Source organism: Mesoplodon bidens (assembly GCF_964165515.1).
Source record: "Mesoplodon bidens genome assembly, chromosome: 12".
Lineage (NCBI taxonomy): Eukaryota > Metazoa > Chordata > Mammalia > Artiodactyla > Ziphiidae > Mesoplodon > Mesoplodon bidens.
In genome coordinates this window covers 76,059,277-76,083,216 of record NC_138168.1, presented here as the reverse complement: position 1 = coordinate 76,083,216, position 23,940 = coordinate 76,059,277, and the positions used below count along the sequence as shown (strand labels likewise).

General features: G+C 34.6%; 1 protein-coding gene across 3 annotated transcripts in view; it reads right to left on the bottom strand.

Annotated features, from left to right (window-relative positions):
- STXBP5 (syntaxin binding protein 5) overlaps positions 1–23,940 on the bottom strand; it is a 163,822-nt gene that overhangs the window by 82,628 nt on the left and 57,254 nt on the right. For all 3 annotated transcript variants that reach the window (XM_081251398.1, XM_081251399.1, XM_081251400.1), the window contains exons 8-9: positions 17,545–17,668; positions 7,712–7,790 (exon numbers count right to left, since the gene is read on the bottom strand). In XM_081251398.1, coding sequence (XP_081107524.1) covers positions 7,712–7,790; positions 17,545–17,668 — 203 coding nt within the window. The remainder of the gene's footprint in view (positions 1–7,711; positions 7,791–17,544; positions 17,669–23,940) is intronic.

Sequence of the window (23,940 nt, the reverse complement as noted above, 5' to 3'; positions counted from 1 at the left end):
TTCTTGTTTTCCATCATTTATTTTCCCCGGCTTCACTGCATCCTTTAGCCAGCACACTCCCCTCTACCACACTTTTTATTCTTGTCATCTACTTCAATGTTCCATTTCAGGACCTAAAACCTAATCTTAATCCTAAGATTATTGGTTCTGTGGCCAAAAAATTTCTCCAAAAGAATGGATCATATAATCATATGACAATGCTTTCAATATTTAAGAAAGTTATCTTCTCTCTCTGTACCTTTTGGGTTCAACATGAGAAATCCACTCTAAAACTTTCTTCTAAAATTATTTCATTTTCAGTCATGTACCACAAGGTTCACTGCAGCTCTATTTACAATAGCCAGGACCTGGAAGCAACCTAAGTGTCCATCGACAGATGAATGGATAAAGAAGATGTGGCACATATATACAATGGAATATTAGTTGGCCATAAAAAGAAACGAAATTGAATTATTTGTGGTGAGGTGGATGGACCGAGGTCTGTCATACAGAGTGAAGTCAGTCAGAAAGAGAAAAACAAATACCGTATGCTAACACATATATATATATAATCTAAAAATAAAAGAAAAATGGTTCTGAAGAAACTAGGGGCAGGACAGGAATAAAGATGCAGACATAGAGAATGGACTTGAGGACACGGGGAAGGGGAAGGGTAAGCTAGGACGGAGTGAGAGAGTGGCATGAACATATATACACTACCAAATGGTAAAATAGATGGCTAGTGGGAAGCAGTTGCATCGCACAGGGAGATCAGCTCCATGCTTTGTGTCCACCTAGAGGGGTGGGATAGGGAGGGTGGGAGGGAGATGCAAGAGGGAAGAGATATGGGGATATATGTATATGTATAGCTGATTCACTTTGTTATAAAGCAGAAACTAACACACCATTGTAAAGCAATTATACTCCAATAAAGATGTTAAAAAATAATAATAATGTAAAAAAAATTTAAAAATTATTTCATTTTCAGTGTCTCCTATTCCAAAGGCTCTTTCTTTTCTGCCATTAATCATATGGCGGTCTTCCCTAATTTAAAGTAAAAATTAAAACCTGCATCTTACTCTTCTTGATGACATATAACTGCTACTTATATATACTGGTGAATTCACTAAATACATGTTCTAAATGAGTATTTTCTATTGTGAATCCACCCATTTCTTTTTCTTTCTTAAATTTAATGTCCCTATATCCTGGCTCATGTTTGAAATGATGCTAATAAAGTACCCGTACAAATTAATCCTTCCTACAATATATATCTCCCAATTTTTCTTCTGTTATCATTCTAATCCATCTTTCTACAGAAGAATACAATGCTCACTTACTCTCTCCTACAAACACTTCAAGAACCTGATATCTTGGGTTTCCTTTTTTCTCCCCCTGTTCAGAGTCTATTAGTCTTCCTTTCTACATCTCTATTTTAGTGTCTTTCAGGATAAAATACCAGTGCTGGGAGCCTTGGTGCTAAAGGGTTCTGAGCTGTCAGGGAACCATTCTATATGTGCTTCTTTGTCTTACACTCAGGAAACATCACCTCCATTCTAGTAACCACTACTGGTTAAATATATTTCAATGGCTTGATACACGTTTACTTTCAAATAAAATTAACAAGTAAAACTTGCTAATGATACAAAAATGGATTTGTATATCAGTAGACTTAATTAAATATGTGATATCAATTATATTTTAGCAGTAATGAATTATCTATATATACATTAATATGTATAAAATGGATAACTAATAAGAACCTGCTGTATAAAAAAATAAAAATAAAACTCAGAAAAAACCCACCTAATATATAGAGAAGCTTAAAAATAGAGGAATCTTAGTACTTTAAATTGATAGAAGCCACGGACAAAAAACCCAAACTTGAGCATATACTTATATACCTACTAAATGAAGTATTCTGATGTCAGAAGACAGAGCTATCAACCTAGTAGTCTCACTTTTCTAGCTACACAGGATTATACAATAATAGTGTTTGTTAAGGCACTGCACATCAAATGTTATCTTTAAATCAAGAAAGTGAACAATAATTTATCCCAGTTAGGTACAAGGTTTGAAGAGTAAGATTGGGAGAAAATGTTCAACTTTTGAGAGAATGAATATAATACAGATAAATCTGGGGTGGGTCATAAGAATGTCTCTGAAGATAGTGATACAATGAGAATTAGCCAATTTGAGGTTGAAACGTGCTGACCAACATGGTGAAAGTAACATGAAAACAGGGAAGGTTATCTGATGATGCATGTGAAATTTTAAGAGTCCATGGACTCAAAGAGGTCTTTTCTCATTACGTACAATTAAATGTAAATCTGCTTGTGGATTTCTCCTAAACAGTGAGTATAACACCAAGTGCCATGACCACAAAGGGAAATCATAAAATCAAATGCGGGAATCACCAAATTAGAATTAAATATGCAGCCTGGAAGCAATCTGTGAAACTCTCTAGTCCTGAGTAGCTAGGGTTACTTGCATTAAGTTATCCAGCCTGTTAAAGGCACAGACAGATCTCTCATCTCACATTAGTGTGATTACTTGTATTGAGTAGGATTTAATATTAAATTTAAAAAGATGACGTGATAAACTAGCAAATACAAAAGAGAATACAATTCTTGGTGAACTGAGTGAGTTGTGAATCATTAGGATAATCCATCCTAACTCAGGCTGTTTGTGATACTGCCTAGTACACTGATTAAGAGCTCCAGCTCTGGAGTCAACCTGGGCTCAAATTCCAGCTCTGTTACTTCATGAGGCAAGTTAGTAAGCTCTCCATGACTCATTATCTATAATCCTAAAAGGAGACAATAAAAGTACCCAAGTCATAGTGCTGTTATGAGAATTATGAAAGATAATGCATTCCAACTGCATAGCAGAATACCTGGCAAATAATGGATGTTCACTTGATCTACTAATTCTTTTCTTGGTACTTGAAAGCCAAGCCATCTAACTAAGGGTCTTGAGTTCAAGATATAAGATGCTATTTTTGTCTCAACTAAGAATATAAGAATTGCTAAGACAAAAGGAAACAACTTGTGATTCTGAATGTGGTTTCTCTTCTTGCTGCTATGGCTTATCAAGAATTGAGATGGATGAGCAGATGGAACATCTGCTGAACAATACTTTGGTGGCAAGAGTTCAGAGAAAAGCAGAGGCTCCATGAATGAGAAAATACAAACATACTTATTGATGTAAAGACTATTACCAAACCTGTGATCCCAAAACATTGTTCTCGTTGAGCAACATATCTGTAAATGAATTGAAGGTGAGTTTCTTCATCTGCAGTTTCAGCAAGTAGTTTAGCAGAGCAGTTGTTGCTGGGAGATCTGCAGGTATGAGTGTAATCTTGGGGATTGGTGGTTAACGTGAACACAGAGCAGGCAGTAGTAGAGTACGTACAGGGAAGAGCACAGACTTGATTAAATCTGGGCTCTTCTGCTTATGAGCTGTATGACTTTGGGCAAGTTACTCAACCTTTCTTCTTCAGTTTCCTCATCTGTGAGATAATACCTGCCTCATGCGGTTGTTGCTAAGATTAAATAAATATGCGTAAAGCACTTTGGCAGCACACACATAGCAGGTGCAGCACAAGTGTTAACAGATATAGTTATTTAAGAACAATCTACAGTCGAGAAGGATACAAATCAGAGAAAGTGAGCCCGTGTTCTGGAGAAATAACTTTGTGCACAGGGGAGTTTTGGGGCTTCTGAGAGTTAGGATTCTCTCATCAGAAACACGACACTGGTAGCAGTGGGGGAAACTCAAGGGTAGCAAGTTTGTGAGGATTATTGAAACAGATCTTTAGATATTTTCATGAATATCATGAATGTACCCCGAGTTTTTTACTGTAAGCTGGTTTTTTATATTACATAGGTAATCAATCTACCTACAGCTTTTAGCCCACATATAAAATTAAAGAAATCACCATATCTACTCAACTACTTGAAAACAAATTCTGGCACCAGGGGTGGGAGTGGGGTAGAGCAAGTGGAAAACAAACACAAAAGCCCAACTTTTCCTTAAAGATTAACGTAATTGGCTTCCCTGGTGGCACAGTGGTTGGGAGTCCGCCTGCCGATGCAGGGGACGCGGGTTCATGCCCCGGTCCAGAAGGATCCTGCATGCCGCGGAGCGGCTGGGCCCGTGAGCCATGGCCACTGAGCCTGTGCATCCGGAGCCTGTGCTCCTCAACGGGAGAGGCCACAGCAGTAAGAGGCCCCCATACCGCAAAAAAAAAAAAAAGATTAACTTAACTACACCATGCATATATACGTGTGTGCCTATCAAGGGTATCAAACTATGGCCCACTGCCTGTTCTTGTATGGCCTGCAAACTAAGAATGGATTTTACATTTTTAAATAGTTTAAAAAATCACCCAAAATAATGATACCTGAAAATTATATGAAATTCAAATTTCCAAGTCCATAAATAAAGTTTTATTGTAACACAGCTGCATTCATTCATTTAAGAGTTATCTACAGCTGCTTTGGGGCTATAGTAGCAGAGCCGAATAACTGCAAGAGACCCATATGGCTTGTAAAGCCTAAAATATTTACTCTCTGGTCCTGTACACAAAAGGCTTGTCATAGCATGTGTTATGAAGAAAGGGAGTAAATTAACCTCTTAGCTGTGCTTCTCCAAATGTAACTAAACTGCCACATTTAGCCGTGATCATATTCACTTTTAGGTTCCCTAACAGAGAGGCTTCCCCTCAACCTGGTGCTTTATATAAATCGTTGAATCTTCATAACAACTCTGAGGTAGATACTACTCTCATTCCCACCTTACAGAGAAGGAACAAGCACAGAAAGCTTAGTTGATTTGCCGAAGGTAGCACCTGAGTGGACAGGAGATTCAGACCCAGGTGGTGCGGCTCAAGAGCTCACGCTCTAATCACTTTGCTCAAGCATCACTGGCTGCAGGACTTCACACCTGAGTCACGTTAGATTTTACAAAAAACAGCTTCAACAGAATTGACTTACCATTTAATTTTGACTCTTTATTAAGAACTGGCCATGTAAAGAATAGCTGCGTATCTTTAATAAAAGTGCTATTAAAATGTAATATTAACTAAATTGTCATTGTTCCCTATGTAAGGGAAAAATCTTGTCTTCCCTGGTATAATATATACTTTATTAGAAAATAAAAGTTACACAACATCTTGATTCCATTTTTTGTCAGTTTACCTTTAACATTAACAGTAACAGCTAGTTTATCATTAACAGAAAACAGCTAAGTCTTCATGGCTGTGCTTTTCTATACACCAGCCTATCTTCTTCTTCCTTACATTCAATAACACTGTGCTAGGACAATTAGAAGTGAGACAGGTATGTCTCATGCTTTCATCAGTCTGAATATTTAATGGGAAAGGCATGCATTAAACAAATAATTTCATTATTAATGACAAGTATAAGTTTTAGAAAGGAAAAATACAGCATTCTTTGAGAGTATATTACTAGGGACACAATCTAGTCCACATGGCCAAGACATATCCTTAAAAGTAGTGACATCTATGCCGAACTATAACGGATGAGAGGGAATCCTTCGGCTTTGAATTATTTCTAGGTAAAGAGAAGAAAATGTGGAAGATTCTGAGCAGGGAAGGATGGCCCTTCTAATAAAATCTGGTAATTTGCCAACATGAACTGATAGAACACATTCTGCTGGCACCTGCCCGAGACACTTGCTAGGAACAGGCAATGTTGAGAGCTGCCTAGCTTGCTTAATGGAGGGTGATTTTGCTCTCAATGGGAGGGGTGTTCCAGTAGCTCCCAATGTTGGCTATGTGCTAGAATTCTGGGGAGATATCTCAAGGAAATGAGTCATGGAGTGAGAAAAAAAAAGAGCTCATTTAATTTACTGAAAATCTTATCCCAGGTGAAAAAAGCAATTAGAAAGTTGGAGAAGACTGTTACCAGAAGGTTATCTTATTGATCTATTTAAAAGTACCTACAAATGCATACAAAAGAGCCAGACTTTTTTCATTTCTGATCCTATGAAAGGAAAAATATCACTGCCATCCTGAAGAAACCAGGAACTTATAAATATTACCACTAAATAGGAGTGAAAACGGGAATAGGTAGAACACAGAGAGGAAAAAAAAATATTCCCTGTACTTTTGCCTTTGTTGCCAACCAATAGTTGTTAAAATGATTAGATAATTCAGAAGACAGTTAGCACTGTTAGTTTAAATGTTTAGACAATTCATCTTATGTTGTATTATAAACATAGGGTTTTTTCTTCTGGTTCTCCACCCCACCCCGTTTTGCTGTTATGCTTTCCTATTCACATACATTTGCCATAGAACAACTACAGCAAATAAAAGGCAATTGGTAGTTGGAGGTTTCCCAATAAAAATAAGGGCAACCGTTTATAAAAAGTTCATTATGTACCAGGCACTGTGTGAAATGTTTTGAATACATGATTATCTCACTTAATTCATTACAACAACCTTTTGACCTATTATCACATCTATGTCATAAATGAGGAAACTAAAGCACAAAGAAGTCAAATAACTCTGTGCCAAAGGTCACACAGTGAGGGATGCCATGGTCAATTAAACAGATGCTATTCCTCTTGGAGTTCAGTCAACATTTTGTCTGAACACAGTATATCTTCTGGGTCCCAGAGGAAGGCTAAAGAGGATCAATGAAAAATAACAGCAATCTTAAGATTCTTCGGCCTACTATCTTTTTTTTGAATGAGAAAAAGGCTGAGTTGAATTAGATTGAGAAAAGAACGGATTGAAAAGGGAAGTAAGCCAGTTATAATAACCAGTGGTTATAAGCTGGTATATAAAAAAATGTGCGAGTGGTTCTAAACTTTAGTGTGCATCAGAATCTCCTGCAGGTCTAGTAAAAACAGATTGCTGGGCTTCACCCACAGACAGAGTTTCTGATTCAGTGGGTCTGGGGTGAGTTCTGAGAACTTGCACAAGTTCTCATCTAAGGCTGCTGGCCCAGGGACCATAATTTGAGAACCACTGCACTATATATACTACATAAATTCACTCTCTTACAACATAGCTCTAGTAAATAAAACCATACACCTTTCCTAGGCAACTAGAACATAAATAAAGGGGCTCCTTTAGAGGTTAAAGAGATGTGGAATTTTCAAAGAAATCTTAAAAATTTTTTTCCTTTATTATATTTTTAAATATAACATTTGGTATATACAAAAAACATATGTAAGAACCATATAAATCTTATACCTAATTCACAGTGTAAATCAGTCTCTTCAAATACTACTGATGATCTTCTTTGGATATTAAGCTGTATTTATTATTGGAATTGCCAAATATTCTTAAAATAAGATTTAATTTTTGAAGAATACTTATAACTTTTGTAATGAACATATATTGTATAAATAGGTTAAATTTTAAATCGTTTTTCTTCATTGCTTATTCCACCATTTTCACTAGTGAATAAACACTACTGCTACTGAAGACTAAGCTAATAGAACATATAAAGTTGGACAAGAAAAATAATTCAAACTTTCCAAGATATATTGTGAAATTACTAAAGACAGAGAGAACACAATGAAATATTTTATCTTAAAATTATCCATTTTAGTTGTCTTGTTAAATAAAGGAAGCATAAAATTTATGACTGGGTTAGACCATTCTAAAGTAGGCTTTCAAAAATAAATTATAAGAGAGCCGTCAGTGCTACTTCAGTAACTATATACCATGAATACTGTCAGTGAAGTAAAATCTTACCCAGGTCTAGTCGTTTTGAATTCCACCTTGAGGATAGGCTTGCATGGTTCTGGCTTCTTCCCATCCTTTAACTGTTTTCCTAAAATATATTTTCCTGCATTAAATTCTAAAATTCTAAGTTACTCTAAATTCTTATACATTGACAGTTTATAAAATGAAATATCATGAAATCCACCATGAAACATTTTAAAGTGGTCTTGAAAGAAGTATTTAATACAAAATAAGATACTTTAAATGATCAATTTACTGTTTGAAATTCAGTGCTAAAAAGTAAATAAAATAACTTGTCAACAACATTTATGTGATAAAATTCTAGTAAGAGAAATTCAGTCTTTCCAATGTTCTTAATTGAAGATAAGGAAAATAGGGTCTCAATTTGCTCAATGAATTCAAGTTTTAAAATAGCTTATTTGAGAAAAATACATCTAAATCATATTTCCATCCAAAGTGACAGGCTGCAAAATTAAATCCCTATGCTAATAAATTCAATGGCATGAACTTACATTTACATTTACTCTCTTACTCATTTACATTTATTCTCTTAAAGTAAAATCCATCCATTGCAATGTCCAGAAGATTGCTAAAATAAACCAACCTCTATAAAGTGTCAGAAACTCATACTGTCAAATAATTTTGATTATTTTTTAAAAGGTTGATTTCTGTTATATGTTTTTACATGTTCATTGTATTAACAACTCAGAAAAATTAAAGAAAATAAAACATATTATCCCCATTTCTTAAGGGTTAATCAGTCTCACCATTATTATACTATTTGTGAAGATCCCAAACACACACCGCTACCCCAACACTTCTTATCCTCTTTCTCAGCTTTTTCCCCCAGAGTAACTAGCTCATTCTAATGAAGTTTGTATTTTCTTTTGTTTGTTGTTTGCCTCACCAACAAGCATGTAAATTCCATGAAAGCAAAGGTTTTTAAGTGTGTGTTTTCTGGTGATACATCCATGGTGACAAACATTGTTTGGCACAGAGTGGACACTCAATAACTATTTAATCAGTGAATAAATTAATAATTTTTCTTTAGGATTAATTTCTAGAAAAGAGATACTTAGGTAGAACTGTATTCCAGAAAGGAAGAAGAAAGTGTAGGAGGGTATTTTGCCACACGCTTCCTGAACAGTGCTCTTTTTTTTTTTTTCTGATTTGGTAAGTGGAAAGGGTATCTCATTTTAATTTGTATTGATTTAATCCCTAACGGAAAATTCTTAGGCTTTATGACCATCTGTATTTCTTCTTTTAAAAATAACTTATATCTTTTACCCGTGCTTGTATGTTATCTCCTTTATATTTAAAAATAAACTTAATATTCAAAGGTCATTAACATTTTATCCATATGTTGCAAATACTCTCCCTAGTGTCACTTGTGATTGATTAAATAAGTCTATCAGTCTTAATCACGTTTCTATTTAAGAAAACTTAAAATCCTAAAATGGCAATTCTTCCAAAATTAACTTACAAATTTAATGTAATTAGAATTCCAACAGCTTTTCTTAAATTTGGACAAAATGACCTTAAAGTTCACATGGTGGACTCAATGCCTATAAACAGCTAACAAAACTAAAAAAGGAGACTGACTTCCAGAATGACAAAGTGTGACCTCCTTGAACTTGCTCACTTACTATAAACTCTGAAAATTAACTGAAGCCACAAAATGAGCGTTAACATTATCTACTCAATGGAAATGACCAAACCTTGGTAAGACAAGGGGGACTGGGATGCTTTGACAAGGGCTATTCCTATTCCCTTTGTTCCCCAGCTCAGTGGCCCAGTACCATGAAAAGGCAATAGCATCATCAGCCAACAGAGAGGACTGAAGTATATTTGCAGTTCCATTAAAACCAGATTCCCTAGAGGGCAATCAGTACTTTGTCCCAATCTGCAGCTCCCTGAAAAACTCTACTCCCAAGGCATTGGGGCAACTTCATTTGACAGAACAGACATCAGCTCAGAGAGACAAAAAGCCCTACCTTCAGGGCATCACAGAAATAATAGCAATCTGCTGGCAATATCACAGCTGCCTAAGGCTATGGTTTTAGTTGAGGCAAAGAAGATCCTGGGCAGGAATTTTTTAAAAATCCTGAAGAACTGGACATACTCTAGGGATCTAAAAGGCTGTATACATGTGCAAGGCAGTGTGCATGCCCAGGAAAGACCTAGGAAAGGAAAAGGCCCCAGTCATTCATCTCTGGCCAACTCTAAGACTCTGGGCCAACAGGAAGTTAAAAAAAAAGAAAGTAAAATGAGCTACAATACCACTGCTGGCAGGAACAATGGAAGAGAGGTACTTATACATGGCTGGTAAAAATGCAAAGGATACAGTCTTTTTGAAAAGCAGTTTGAGAACATTTATGAAAAACAGAAATATGTAAAACTAGTAAATTTCAAGGAGTAGTAATTCTACTCATAAGCATTTATTCCACAGAAACAAAAGGACCAATTCCTATCGAATACATACAGAAAGGTAAAGGCAGCACAATCTGTAGTGATCAGAAACTGAAAATAAAGTTAATGCCCATTAATTTGGCATGGCTGGATAAAGTGTGAAAAATTGGGAGACAAACAACTGGCTGACACACTACCATTGAAATGAAGGAATTAGGGCTATGCCAGATGACATGGAGAGATTTTCCTCAAGTACAGTGGATTAAGAAAAGTGAGATGCAGAAAAGACTAATATAGTTCTATTTTTGTAAAGCAATGACCAAAAAATCTCATATGTTTGTATATGTGTGTGTAAATACATATGATTTTAGAAATGCATATATTTTGGAAGAACACCTGTAAGATTTTTGACATAGCCTACCTGGTGGGGCAAGAAAGAGGACTGCGCTGCTAATGTCGGGGAACGTTTAGGGAGAAGAGGCTGGTACTCTATGATCCAGTATCATCATATGTGTATGTGTATGAAAAAAAACTATCATTCTTTTTTGTCACTGCCTCTTTGGTTTCATGGTTAGGAAGTTCTTCCCCACACAAATATCACTACAATTTTTTTTTTTGCTTTTTCTTGTAATTGCTTTATATTTTCATTTACTACATTTATTTTCTGAAGTATATTTTGATATAGGGAAGGTGTTTTTTCTTTAATAATTTTGGCACTATTTGTGTAGTTCTATTGAGCTATAATTGCCAGACAATAAAGTGCAAGTATTTAAAATGTACAATGTGACGAGTTGTGATACAGGTATGCACCTGCCAGCCTTATTACTGAACCATCAAAGCTTTCCCCACTGATATGAAATGACACTTTTATGACATTAAATTTTTATAAATACACACCATTCAACTGGTATTAGAACATCTAATCCTGCCTTAAGATCCTAGGGAAACATCTCTTCACCACTTTATGCAGAAAATGATGATGCAATGGAATCTTGAACCTCTGGCATCCTAACTTACAAGAACCAACAAGTGACTAGTGATAGAGTTAAGTAGAACACCAGATCAAGAGACAGGAAAGGACTGCCAGGGGAGAAGACTGGTTTCTTGAGGTGGGAGGGAGAATTGGGGGTAATCAGAAAGGCATGGAAAAAAGGAGGCTTAAATCTGAAAGCTAGTCCCTCATGCCGTACAAGGAACAAAGTAAGAATTTCAACCTCTATTTCAATCTGTTCAGAGATATATGACCTTTCAGTCAGGAATTTAAATGTTTGCTCTGAAGAAGACCAGATACATAAAACCTGGCCAGGTACAAAATTCTTAACGTTTGTCTTGCTCAATAGTCTTTTGGTATTGCTCTACTGTGTCCAGCATTTAAACTTAAAGTTTAAAGCCGGTCTGATTTTTACTTCTTTATAAATAAACTTTTTGTCCACCCCATGCAAGGAGGCTAAGAGAGTCGTTTCATTATCTCTATAAATTAAAAATGTTACAGTTTTTATACTGATTTTTCATTAATCTTGCTTGGAAATTAGTGAGTCCTTTTGATTTGCATACTCTGATCTTTTTTCAACTCAGGTTTTTAAAATTATGCCACTGATTACTGCTTATTTTCCTGAAAGGTTTATTCATCTGTACTCCTAGACTAACCATTTTCTAAATCAAATCAAGTAATAAGGCACTAGCTAAGATTTTATAAAGCACATATAACTAAACGACATTTAGAGCATCACTGGATTTCACCATTAAGTGTCATTTTACTTCTTAACTGCTATGCCACCTCAGTAGAAAAATTTGTGCTTACTCTTTCAACTACCTGTGAACTACTTTGATAAATCATTGAAAAGATCTGGTTAAATATAAAACGACTTAATAAATCACATAAACCTCCATGTAACATGTGATTTCTTCTTGTCTCTTACTATGCCCTGCTTCCCATCCCCCAAAATTACTCAGCCACAATCAACAAAGTCCTATTGATTCTAATTCCAGAATTTTATTATGTATGTCCATTTCTTCTCATTAGCAGTCACAATTGACATCTTCATTATTTACTGTTGACAACAGCTTCCTAACTGACCTCCCTCTTCTGCTCCCAGCTCATCTGATGCAATACCATCAAAGCAGTATTTCCAAATATAAATTTTATGTTTCTCACTATAAAATCATTTCCTAGGTCTCCATCATGAAGCCCAAACTCTTTAGCACACTACAATGTATATTTTTGCCTCTGTATGCAGTTCTTAGTTTCCTGCTACTCGCCCAAAGGAATTTTAAACATTGGTCATATTAAACTATTAACAGTTTTCCAAGAACACCCTGCTTTTGATTATGTCTTTGCACCTTCTGACTAAAATAACCCTGCTCTGCTCTTTGCTATCTTATAACACTCAAATATAAAAACTAGGGAAAACTCTGTGATGGACTACATTAAAGAAATGCTGTATGGATTTTTTATTGAATGTTTTATGCTTCAGGTAAATCTTAAAAGTAGATTAATAGAAATTTTTAATATGTCATATCCTTAAAATATTACATTAAGTTATCTTTACTTATGTGAACTTTGAATTTATCTTTCCTTCAGCAACGCTTAACAGAATAAAAGTTCTCTAATCCTGGGTTATTCTTTGATAAATGGATTGATTGTACTGATGAATAAGCTCCACGAACTAAATCTTAAAATGTCATTTCCTATAATGGATACCTATTGATTTTGACTATCTACCATCTCCATTTCCTCTGAGAATAATCTGACTTTGGTGAATATGACAATAGCAGAGAAATCTCACTCTGCATCACATCACACGCACACACCCAGGGTTACACGGGAGATCCTCTGGGGCCCTGTGTCAGCAAATCACTTAACCATGATGACTGCTTCAGGGTAAGCAGAGCCTGAGCCATGCCAGGACTACCAAAGTTCTTCCCTCCTAAGAAATGAAAGCCTATCTGCCATAGGAGAGAAACAAGCCAGAAGAGAGAGAGAGGGAAGTAGAGCTTACCCACTAGGCTTACCATATAGACATACAGAATTTACAGGCCACCAAGATGAAAAGACTTTGCAGAGTCAATAGATGGTACAAATCCTGCTTAATTTCCACACAATCATAAAACTTTACACCTTAAAAATCACCTTGCTCAATCCTTTCATTTTACATACGATGAAACGAAGTCCCAGAAAACAGTAATTATCTACACAAAGTATTTCACAGACAGGAGAGTTAGAATTACATTCCAGATTGTCTGACTGCCAGGGAAATGTTCTTTGATATTCATAAAAACTAGATTAAAGGGAGGTATCACTTTTTGTTTGTTTTGGTCAAAAATCATCTGTCGAGTAATTTCAGACACCCAAATAGAGACTTTCTGAAAAAATATGACTATCAACCATCTTGATATGCTTAAAATTATACAACTTTATATCAGAAAATTACCTTAAATGAATTCAAATTATTCTCCTTTCTTGGCCATTTTATCATCATTATCTAAATAACTGCTATGCGCCTCAGAATAAGAGTCCACTATCAAACAGCTTTAGCAATGAATGATGCCATCAGAGGGTAAACTGAACATAGCTACCAAATCTGGGGAACTGTCTTATAATTAAATTATAATTCAAGCACCAGGCCGTCATTTCTCAAAGTGTATTCCACGGAACCCTAGACAACCACAAGATGTTCTGTGAACAAAAGACGCTAAAGTCAAATAAGTTTGGGAAAAGCTACATAAAATAAATTAATATATAAACCAACATAAATAATAAATATAAAGTTGATCCTTGAACAACATGGGTTTGAGATGCATGGGCCCACTTATGTGCAAATTTTTTTCAGTAGTAAATACTAGACTACTACAGATGTAGAACCACAGACACCAAGGGTTGACTTTAGGTCATACGCAGATTTTCTACTAGGCAGCAGTGAGCACCTCAACACCCTGCGCTTTTCAAGGGTCAGTCGTGTATATGTATGTATACATGTGTATACGTACCTTCTCTCTTAGAAATTCATTGTGTACGTTAAATATTAAGAAGTCTTGTAGTGAAGAAAATGTTCAACTTTAATTCAGCATTTCTAAAACTTCTTTGATCATAACATACTTTTTCACCAAATAACTCATTAACATAGGAAAAATTAGTATCGTGAAATACATTTTGGGGAAAACTAATCTAAAATTCTTTTGGTCCTATCCTACCAAGTAAATAAGATATCCAAATTTATATTTACTTTAATCACATATGTATATAGCATGTCAGTTTCCAGGTATTTTCACTTACATTTTGCTTATTTGTTCTAAGGTGTAGAATGGTGCCTACCACATAGTAGAACCAATATTTGTTGAATGAATAAATAAAAGTACAATCAGTTCCAATCAATTATCAAGGTAATGCTTATTAATTTTTCTAAAGAATAAGATATACTTAACCACTACCTTATATGGTTTAGATATGAAAAAAAACCCAAGATTTACCGTAACTGTTAGAAAGTAAGAGCAAGAGACCACAACACAAGATAGTAATGAAAAAAAGCCCTAAATTTCAATCCATCAAAGCAGATATTTAGTATACCAAAAATTGCATACCACAAATATGGTACATGTATATATGGAATATGTGATACCTTGTTACTGTATGAAAAACAAATTTTTGTACTTTAATGTATAAAAAGGCATTTAGTTTTGCCACTGAACTCAACTATCAGCATAAATTTAACTTTGGCAGGTATCTATCACATTACTGTTGCTGAAAATAATTCATATTTTATAAAGAAACAGTACTTCTGATGATCTACATTTTTAGGCTGCTATACTGTGCCAACAATTGCCATCCAACTTCCTAACATCTGCCACAGAAAAAAATGTACTTTTACATCTTGTTTGGATTCTAATTTTGAAAAAAACATATTATATCAAATATTCTTTGTCTTGTTTGAAAAAAGTAATTTTAACTAGTTACCCTTTTTTGCTAAGATATTACAAACCCTGTAGAAATCTATTTATGCTACTTCTAAAAGTCTGCTCTCAAGGTCTTAAGATTTTAGTATAAAAAAAGTATCAAGATTAAATAGAAAATCACCATTTGGCAACCAATAAGTAATCCATCCAAGAAACAACAGATGCTAAAACCAGAGGGTAAAAATTTGATGAGGAATGGTATGTTTACAGAGTCTCAAATATTTCCTTTAAATCAAAACACTTATTGATTACAAGAAAAAATCAAAAACATTTATTAATTTCAAAAGGAAAAAATAACGTTATAATGGAGAGACCTAGTAGACAGAAGCTTAATCAAGGGATCAGAGTATGAGACATCACTAGGACAAATCAAACATAAGCTCCACCTGAGGCTGCAAAAAGAACACATCAATCCTTTTGGGATATTCCTGCTGAAAATGTACGACATGAATCTAAACATGACAAAACATCAGACAAAACCAAATGGAGGCACATTCTATAAAATAACTGACCTGTAATGTTCAAAATTTATCAGTTAGGAAAGTCAAGAAAAGGCTGAAGAACAGTTCCAGTTTGAATGAGACTAAAGAAACATGACAACTAAATCTATCCTGCATATAGACCCTTTTGATAAACGGCAAAACTTGGTGATATAGGAGAATGTCTTTGTAAGAAACAAATACTGAAATATTTCGGGATAATTGGGCAATATGTTGAAAACTTACTCTCAAAGGGTCTGAAAGAAAAAAACCTCTTTGTACTAGACTTACAAAAAAAGATAAAAATTTAGATAAACTTAAAACTTTAAAACCAATATTACATATTTCTACCATCTTCAATATTATTTTTATTTCCTTCTGGATTTGAAATTATAGGTCTTGAAACTACTCATCTACTGTTTTGGTTTTCTGAATTCCTAGGTTCCAGTGGGGTTGGGAGATGCTAAAATGTATGGGAATACTCAGGAGTACCACAAAGATTAGGGACTTAGGCATTAACAGAAGGAACAACAAAAATATATTAGGGAAAACTGGAACCTACTATCAAAAGGGCTATCTTCTGGAGGCACACATAAATAGACCTGTAGCAAATCTAAAATAAGTGCTTTTCCAGAAGATGACTGCTACCAAAAAGCAGTGGTAAAATATATTACAGTATGTGGCTAAAAGAATTATTATTTTTACCAGAAAACAAGTCTAAAAATGCATATTGCTACAGAAAGATAAGTTTTTAATTTGACTGTTTATTTTCTACATTGTAATAATTTAGAATGTACCAATTTTTTTAAAAAAGTGGGCATTCATACTTTAAAGCAAACAATGAAACATTAGCAATAACTATAAAAGTACTCTTTTAGTATGCTACCAATTTAAAAAACAGTTCCTTTTTATTTCCCTAAATTTGCTGGTTAAGAGGGTAGAATTGGGAGAATGCAGATTAATAAAGAAATACAAATTCCTAGGCCTCATCCAAAATTCAAACAAGGTCTTCATAATGTGTTCATAAGTACCCTAATAAAACCTTCATGGAGGTTCTGTATATATTACTTGTACAGAAAAAAGTTAACAAAGCAGGCTTGAGATCGCTATCCCTAGAAAGGTCAGCTTGCAAGATTAGCTCTCTTCATTGGCAACTGGTAACTTGGCTTTCAAGACAGCTTCCACCATTCTAAGACTGATAAGGGTGGCACACTATGCTATATTATCTATACAAACAATATGGCTTATGACCAATCTCTGCTTTCCTTCTGAGCATCTAAAATTTTGGTACATGATAAAATAAAGCAGAGGGTACCTGTGGACTGACATCAATACAAACTATGGACTTCTGGGCTCAGGTGAGCTTCGCTGGTAGATAACATTTCACACGTGGTAATAACTCATTGCTAGAGGAACTAAGCATGTCCTGTGTGACTCCACTGGGAGAAGACTGTTGGAAACTTCAACCTGGCTTCCTCCAGACTTCACCCCATGTGCCTTTTCCCTGTGCTGATTTTGCTTTGCATCTTTTTGCTGAGTCCTATGAGTCTTCCTAGTGAATCAAACTTGGGGTCATTTTGGGGACTCTGAAAACAATACTTTAATGTACAAAATTACCTTCTTAGAGTTTCAAGTGTTTCAGTACATATTATATATACATTAGCAACTTGCAATTGATAACTTTAAGATGACAACAGTTTAAAGTAAGTCCTATACTACTCACAAAATTATCTACTTTTTGGACTACTGGAGAAAAGAATACTCAGAAGATTATGTAACTTCATTTTCTCAAAGCTCATATTTGCAATTTCAACCACAAATATAGTTATTTGAGATTTTATTTACCTGGTTGTTACAAATTATTTCTATATGTATAAACATTTAAAATTCAAAATGAAAGAAAACCCATCCTTATCATCAAAAACAAACAAATCCAAATGCAAACTCAAAACAGTTTACTGTCCATCACAATTTAGGTGGTATTTAAAAGGGATACATTCTTACCATGTGGAGTTATCGTCTGTACAGGCTTAGCAGGGGATCTCACATTCCATATAGTCAAAGTGCCATCTGAATGACTGCAAATAAATTGTTTTCCTTCATGATGCCAAGCAACAGAGTGGATAGCCTATAGAAGAGTGGTAAAGAATTCCATTTTTAAAAACAAAATTTTATTTAAACACCAAGTTATTCATAATTAATTTTTCATTTTAAACTTTTTCTTATTTCCCAAGCTAACATCAATAATGTTAATCTTAAATTCCCATAACTTAGTCCTCCTGTCATTATGAGATTTAATTTGGTTCTGACACTATTTTAATGTTTTTTACTTTATATACTCCTTAAGTGAGCATAAGAATAATATGATAGTGATATATGTATTATTGACAAGTTCAGGAAAACAAAATGTATTCTTACAGTTTCTTAGAATAAACAATAACTAAACATAAATTACCAAGCAATTATAATCAATATTCCATTGGAAAAACTAGTTGCATTGGACAGATGAGAACAAATTTTAGAAATTAACTAAAATTTTAGAATTTTTAGACAAAAATGTACATTTGGAATTAAGGTCAATTAAAAATACCTCAGACTGAGCTTTAAGACAGGTTACCCATTTCTCACAGTAATTATTAAGGTGACTTTTAAAATGTGAAATTTATTTTATATGTCTGAGCCACTTAAAAACTATCTGAAAAATATTTTTTAAGTTTCAAACTTTTAAATTTATTTATTTTTTAAAAAAATTTAAAATTTTAATAAAATTTTTAAAGGTTACTTTCCATTCACAGTTATTACAAAATATTGGCTATATTCCCTGTGTTGTATGTTATACAATACATCCTTCAGCCTATCTTACACCCAACAGTTTATGCCTCCCACTCCCTGACCCCTAGATTGCCCCTCCCGCACCTCCCCACTGGTAACCAGTAGTTTGTTCGCTATTATATGTGAGTCTTCTTCTTATTTGTTATATGCACTAGTTTGCTGTATCTTTTAGATTCCACATATAAGTGATATCATACAGTATTTGTCTTTCTCTGTCTGACTCATTTCACTTAGCATAATGCCCTCAAAGTCTATCCGTGTTGCTGCAAATGACAAAATTCCATTCTTTTTTTATGGCTGAGTAGTATTCCATTGTATATATATACACCACATTTTCTTTATCCATTCATCTCTTGATGGGCACTTTGGTTGCTTCCATATCTTGGCAATTGCTATGAACACTGGGGTGCATGTATCTTCTAAGGAAACAATCCCATTTACCATTATATCAAAAAGAATAAAATACCTAGGAATAAGCCTACCTAAGGAGGCAAAACATCTGTATTATGAAAACCATAAGATGCTGATGAAAGAAATTGAAGATGACATAAACAAATAAAAAGATATACTGTGTTCTTGAATTGGAGGAATCAATATTGTTAAAATGACCATACTACACAAGGCAATCTACAGATTCAATGCAATCCCTATCAAAATACCAATGGCATTTTTCATAGAACTAGAATAATTTTAAAATTTATATGGAAACACAGAAGACCTTGAATAGCCAAAATGATCTTAAGAAGAATAGAGCTGGAGGAATCATATTCCCTGACTTCAGACTATACTACAAAGGTACAAAACAGTATGGTACTGGCACAAAACAGACACATAGCTAAATGAAACTGGATAGAGAGCTTAGAAATAAATCCATGCACTTATGGTCGATTAATCTATGAAAAAGGAGGCAAGAATGTACAATGGAGAAAAGACAGTCTCTTCAGTAAGTGATGCTGGGAAAACTGGACAGCTACACGTATGGTTTGGCCAACCCAATAAAAGAATGAAATTAGAGCATTCTCTAACACCATATACAAAAATAAATTCAAAATGGATTAAAGATCTAAATGAAAGACTGGATACTATAAAACTCGAGGAAAACATAGTCATAATACTCTTCAACATAAACTGCAGCAATATTTTGTTTGGATCTGTCTCCTAAAGTAAAGGAAATAATAGCAGAAATAAACAAATGGGACCTAATTCAACTTAAGGTTTTTCTACAGCAAAGGAAACCATCGGCAAAATGAAAAGACACCTACTGAACGCGAGAAAAATATCTGCAAGTGATATGACTCGTAAGGGATTAATATCCCACATATTTAAACAGCTCATACAACTCAAAATCAAAGAAACAAATAACCCGATTACAAAATGGGCAGAAGAACTAAATAGACATTCTTCCATAGAGGAAATGGAGATGGCCAACAGGCACATGAAAAGATGCTCAACATGGTTAATCATCAAGGAAACGCAAATCAAAACTACAATGAGATATCAAGTCACACCTGTCAGAATGGCTATCATCAAAAGAACACAAATAACAAATGCTGGTGAGGATGTGGAGAAAAGGAAACCTTCATACACTGTTGGTGGGAATGTAAATTGGTGCAGCCACTGTGAAAAACAGTATGGAGGTTTCTCAAAAACCTAAAAATAGAGTTACCATATGATCCAGCAATTCCACTCCTGGGTATATATCCAAAAAAAACAAAAACATTAATTTGAAAAGACACATGGACCCCAATGTTCATGAAAAATATTTTTATATGACCAAAGTTTGTTACCCTTCAATTTTTTGTTCTGATATTATTTAAATTTTGTCTGTAAAAAATCACTCTCCTACGTTCTCTTTAAATTACTTCTTTTCTATTCAAGTTGATACACTTCTTGTTCTTAATGGTCAACAGACTCTAAAAGCTATCCTACTAGAATGTCTTGAACTGCCGAGTGCAGCACAAAATCCATGTACCTGGAAGTTAAGAGTTTCACTTACATACAAAGCCATCATTTAGTATCATCATTCAATGTCCATTTATTTGGGTTCCTCATATGCTTATAAATTTAAGTTAAATAAAATAATTTAACGTTTATGGATCACATTTTAAAATTTAAATGATGATAGACAAAGACAATCAGCTGTATTTTTATTTATTTTATAAATTTATTTATTTATTTTTATTTTTGGCTGTGTTGGGTCTTTGTTGCTGCACATGGGCTTTCTCTCTAGTTGCGGCAACAGGGGGCTACTCTTTGTTGTGGTGCATGGGCTTCTCATTGCGATGACTCCTCTTTGTTGTGGAGCATGGGCTATAGGCACACGGGCTTCAGTAGCTGTGGCACATGGGCTTAGTTGCTCCGTGGCACGTGGGATCTTCCCAGACCAGGGCTTGAACCCATGTCCCCTGCACTGGCAGGCAGATTCTTAGCCACTGTGCCACCAGGGAAGTCCCTCAGTTGTATTTTTAAATGCCAATATTTAATACAATGTTTTAGGGTCAAAGTATCTCTAACAAAATTCTAAATAAAATCTTAAAACAGTAATAAACATATTCCAAAATATACACATGACATTCCATAAACTCAATCTTAGAATAAGCAATTTCTGGGACTTCCCTGATGGTGCAGTGGTTAAGAATCCACCTGCCAATGCAGAGGACATGAGTTCAATCCCTGGTCTGGGAAGATCCCACACGCTGCGGAGCAACTAAGCCCATGCACCACAACTACTGAGCCTGCACTCTAGAGCCTGTGAGCCACAACTACTGAGCCTGCATGCCACAGCTACTGAAGCCTGCACACCTAGAGCCTGTGCTCCGCAACAAAAGAAGCCACTGCGATGAGAAGCCCGTAGACCGCAACAAAGAATAGCCCCTGCTCATTGCAACTAGAGAAAACCCGCACACAGCAATGAAGACCCAATGCAGCCATAAATAAATAAATAAATAAATAAATAAATAAATAAATTTATTTGTTAAAAAAAATTAAAATAAGCAATTTCTTAGTCGTCTTAATAATGAAATTATTTCTTTAAAATATAAGTAGTGTTAAGAAGCTATACACAAAGCTATTTAAATATTTTTTTAAGTGATAAAAGAAATACAAGAGAGGTTTACAGTGTTATCTGGAACTTATACATAAAAACATTCTAATCTTATCATATATAGAAATGTGTAACATATACATAAGTATATATATTATATAAAGAGAACTAATATTTCTACTTTGCTAAAGAAAACAATATACAGCTTTGTTTAAAAGTACCCTTTATTTTTTAATGAATTAATTTTTTTGCGGTACGCGGGCCTCTCCCGCTGCGGAGCAGAGGCTCCGGATGTGCAGGCTCAGTGGCCACGGCTCATGGGCCCAGCCGCTCCACAGCATGTGGGATCTTCCCGGACCAGGGCACAAACCCACGTCCCCTGCATCCATAGGCGGACTCTCAACCACTGCGCCACCAGGGAAGCCCCTATATGCAGCCTTTTAATAGTAAATATTACAATGCTACACAATATGTGGTTGGTTGAATCCACGCTTGTGGAACCATGGACATGGAGGAATGGAGTATATGGAGGGCTGACTCTTAAGTTATATGTGGAGTTTCAACCTGGTGGCAGGTTGGTGCCCCTAACCAGCGCTGTTCAAGGATCAACTGTGTATTAATATTTACTAAGAATAAATTTTATGACTTTGCATCTTTGTTCATTAGTCTGTAGTTTTCTTGTAATTTCTTTGTCTGGTTGGTCCGAAGAAAATGCTGTTTTCACAGGATGAGTTAGGAAGTGTGTCCTCCTCTTATATTTTGGGGAAGTATTTGGGTATAATGGGCATTATTTGCTAAAATTCACCCGTGAACCTTCTAAGCCTGGAATTTTCTTTGTGGGAAATATATATATTAAAAATTCAATTTCTGTAGTAAATATACAGTTACACAGGTTAACTATTTCTTCTAGAGTGAGCTTTGGTACTTTCAAGGAATTTGCTGTTGCTTAAGGAATTTGTCCATTTCTTCTAAGTTGCTGAATTTAGGTTGTACATATATCCTTAATGCTCTCTTTGTATTCTTGTAGAAATTAAAGTGATATCCCCTTTCTCATACCTGGTATAGGTAATTTGTGTCTTTTTCTCTTTTTTCTTATCCCTCTGGCTGTTTATCAATTTTATTGATCTTCATAAAATAAAGATTTAATTTTTTCCTGTTATTTATTTCATTAATTTTTGTTCTTTATTATTTCAATTCTTCAGCTTACTCTGGATTTAACTTGCTCTTTTTGTTTCTTGTGGAGGAAGCTGAGGCCACTGACTTGAGGCTTTTCTTGCTTCCTAATACAAGCATTTAATGCTATAGTGAATGCTTTAGCAGCATTTCATAGACTCACTGTCACATTTTTATATTTTTTTCAGTTCAAAATACTTCCTCATTTCCCTTTTATTTCTTCTTTGACCCATGGGTCATTTAAAAGTTATATTACTTTCAAATATTCATAGATTTTTCACCTACCTTTTTATTATGGATTTCTAATTTAATTCCATTAGAGTGAGAGAACATTTTTTATGATTTCAATCTTTAAAAATTAATAAAACCTGATTTTATGGTGCAAAATATGGTCTGTCTTGATGAATGTTCTGTGTGTACTTGAAAAGTACGTGCATTTTGTAGTTAAGTGGAGTGCCCTGATACCTACTTTGCAAATGCTGATACAGCCATTTCAGCTGTCTTCTCATTAGTGCTAACATTACTTTTTCCTAAAACATCTGTGTCTTTATATTTAAAGTGGGTTTCTTACAGATAGCATATAGTTGGATCTTGCTTTTTAATCCAATTTGACTATCTCTGCCTTTTAACTGGGGTATTCAAACCATTTACATTTAATACGATTGTTGATATAGCTGCAATTAAATGTATCATCTTGCTATTTTTTTTCCTGTTTCTCCCATCTATTCTTTGCTTCCTTTTTCCTTTTCTTCTGCCTTCCTTTGGAATGAAACAAAATTTTAATTCATTTTATTTCCTTTCTGGCTTATTTGGGTTACTGTTGTTGTTGCTTTGATGTTCCCATTAGAATTTGCAATATGTCTTTACCGTATCAGAATGCACTTTCAAGTAATATTACATCACTTTAGGTACAGTAAAATAACCCAATTATTCCTTATTAAACAACAATATTCTGTCTCCTGACCTTTGTGTTGTTTTTATCTGTATTTTAGTTCTATGTAGGTCATAAACCCTACAATGCATTTTTATTATGTTTGGATTGAATAATTAATTATCCCTTAAAAAAGGCTTTTATATCTACCTACATATCTGCCATTGTGGTATCCTTCACTCCTTTGAGTAGATCCAAATTTCCATATCATATCATTTACCTTCTGCATGAAGGACTTCTTTTAATATGTCTTGTAGTGAAAATCTGCAAATGATGAATTCTTTGAGTTTTTATGTGTGTAAAAGTGTTTATTTTACCTTTGTTTTTGAAAAGATATTTTTGCTGGATATAATTCTAGGTTGACAATTTTTTTCTTTCAGAACTATAAAGGTATTATTCAACTGTGTTCTGGTTTGCGTTG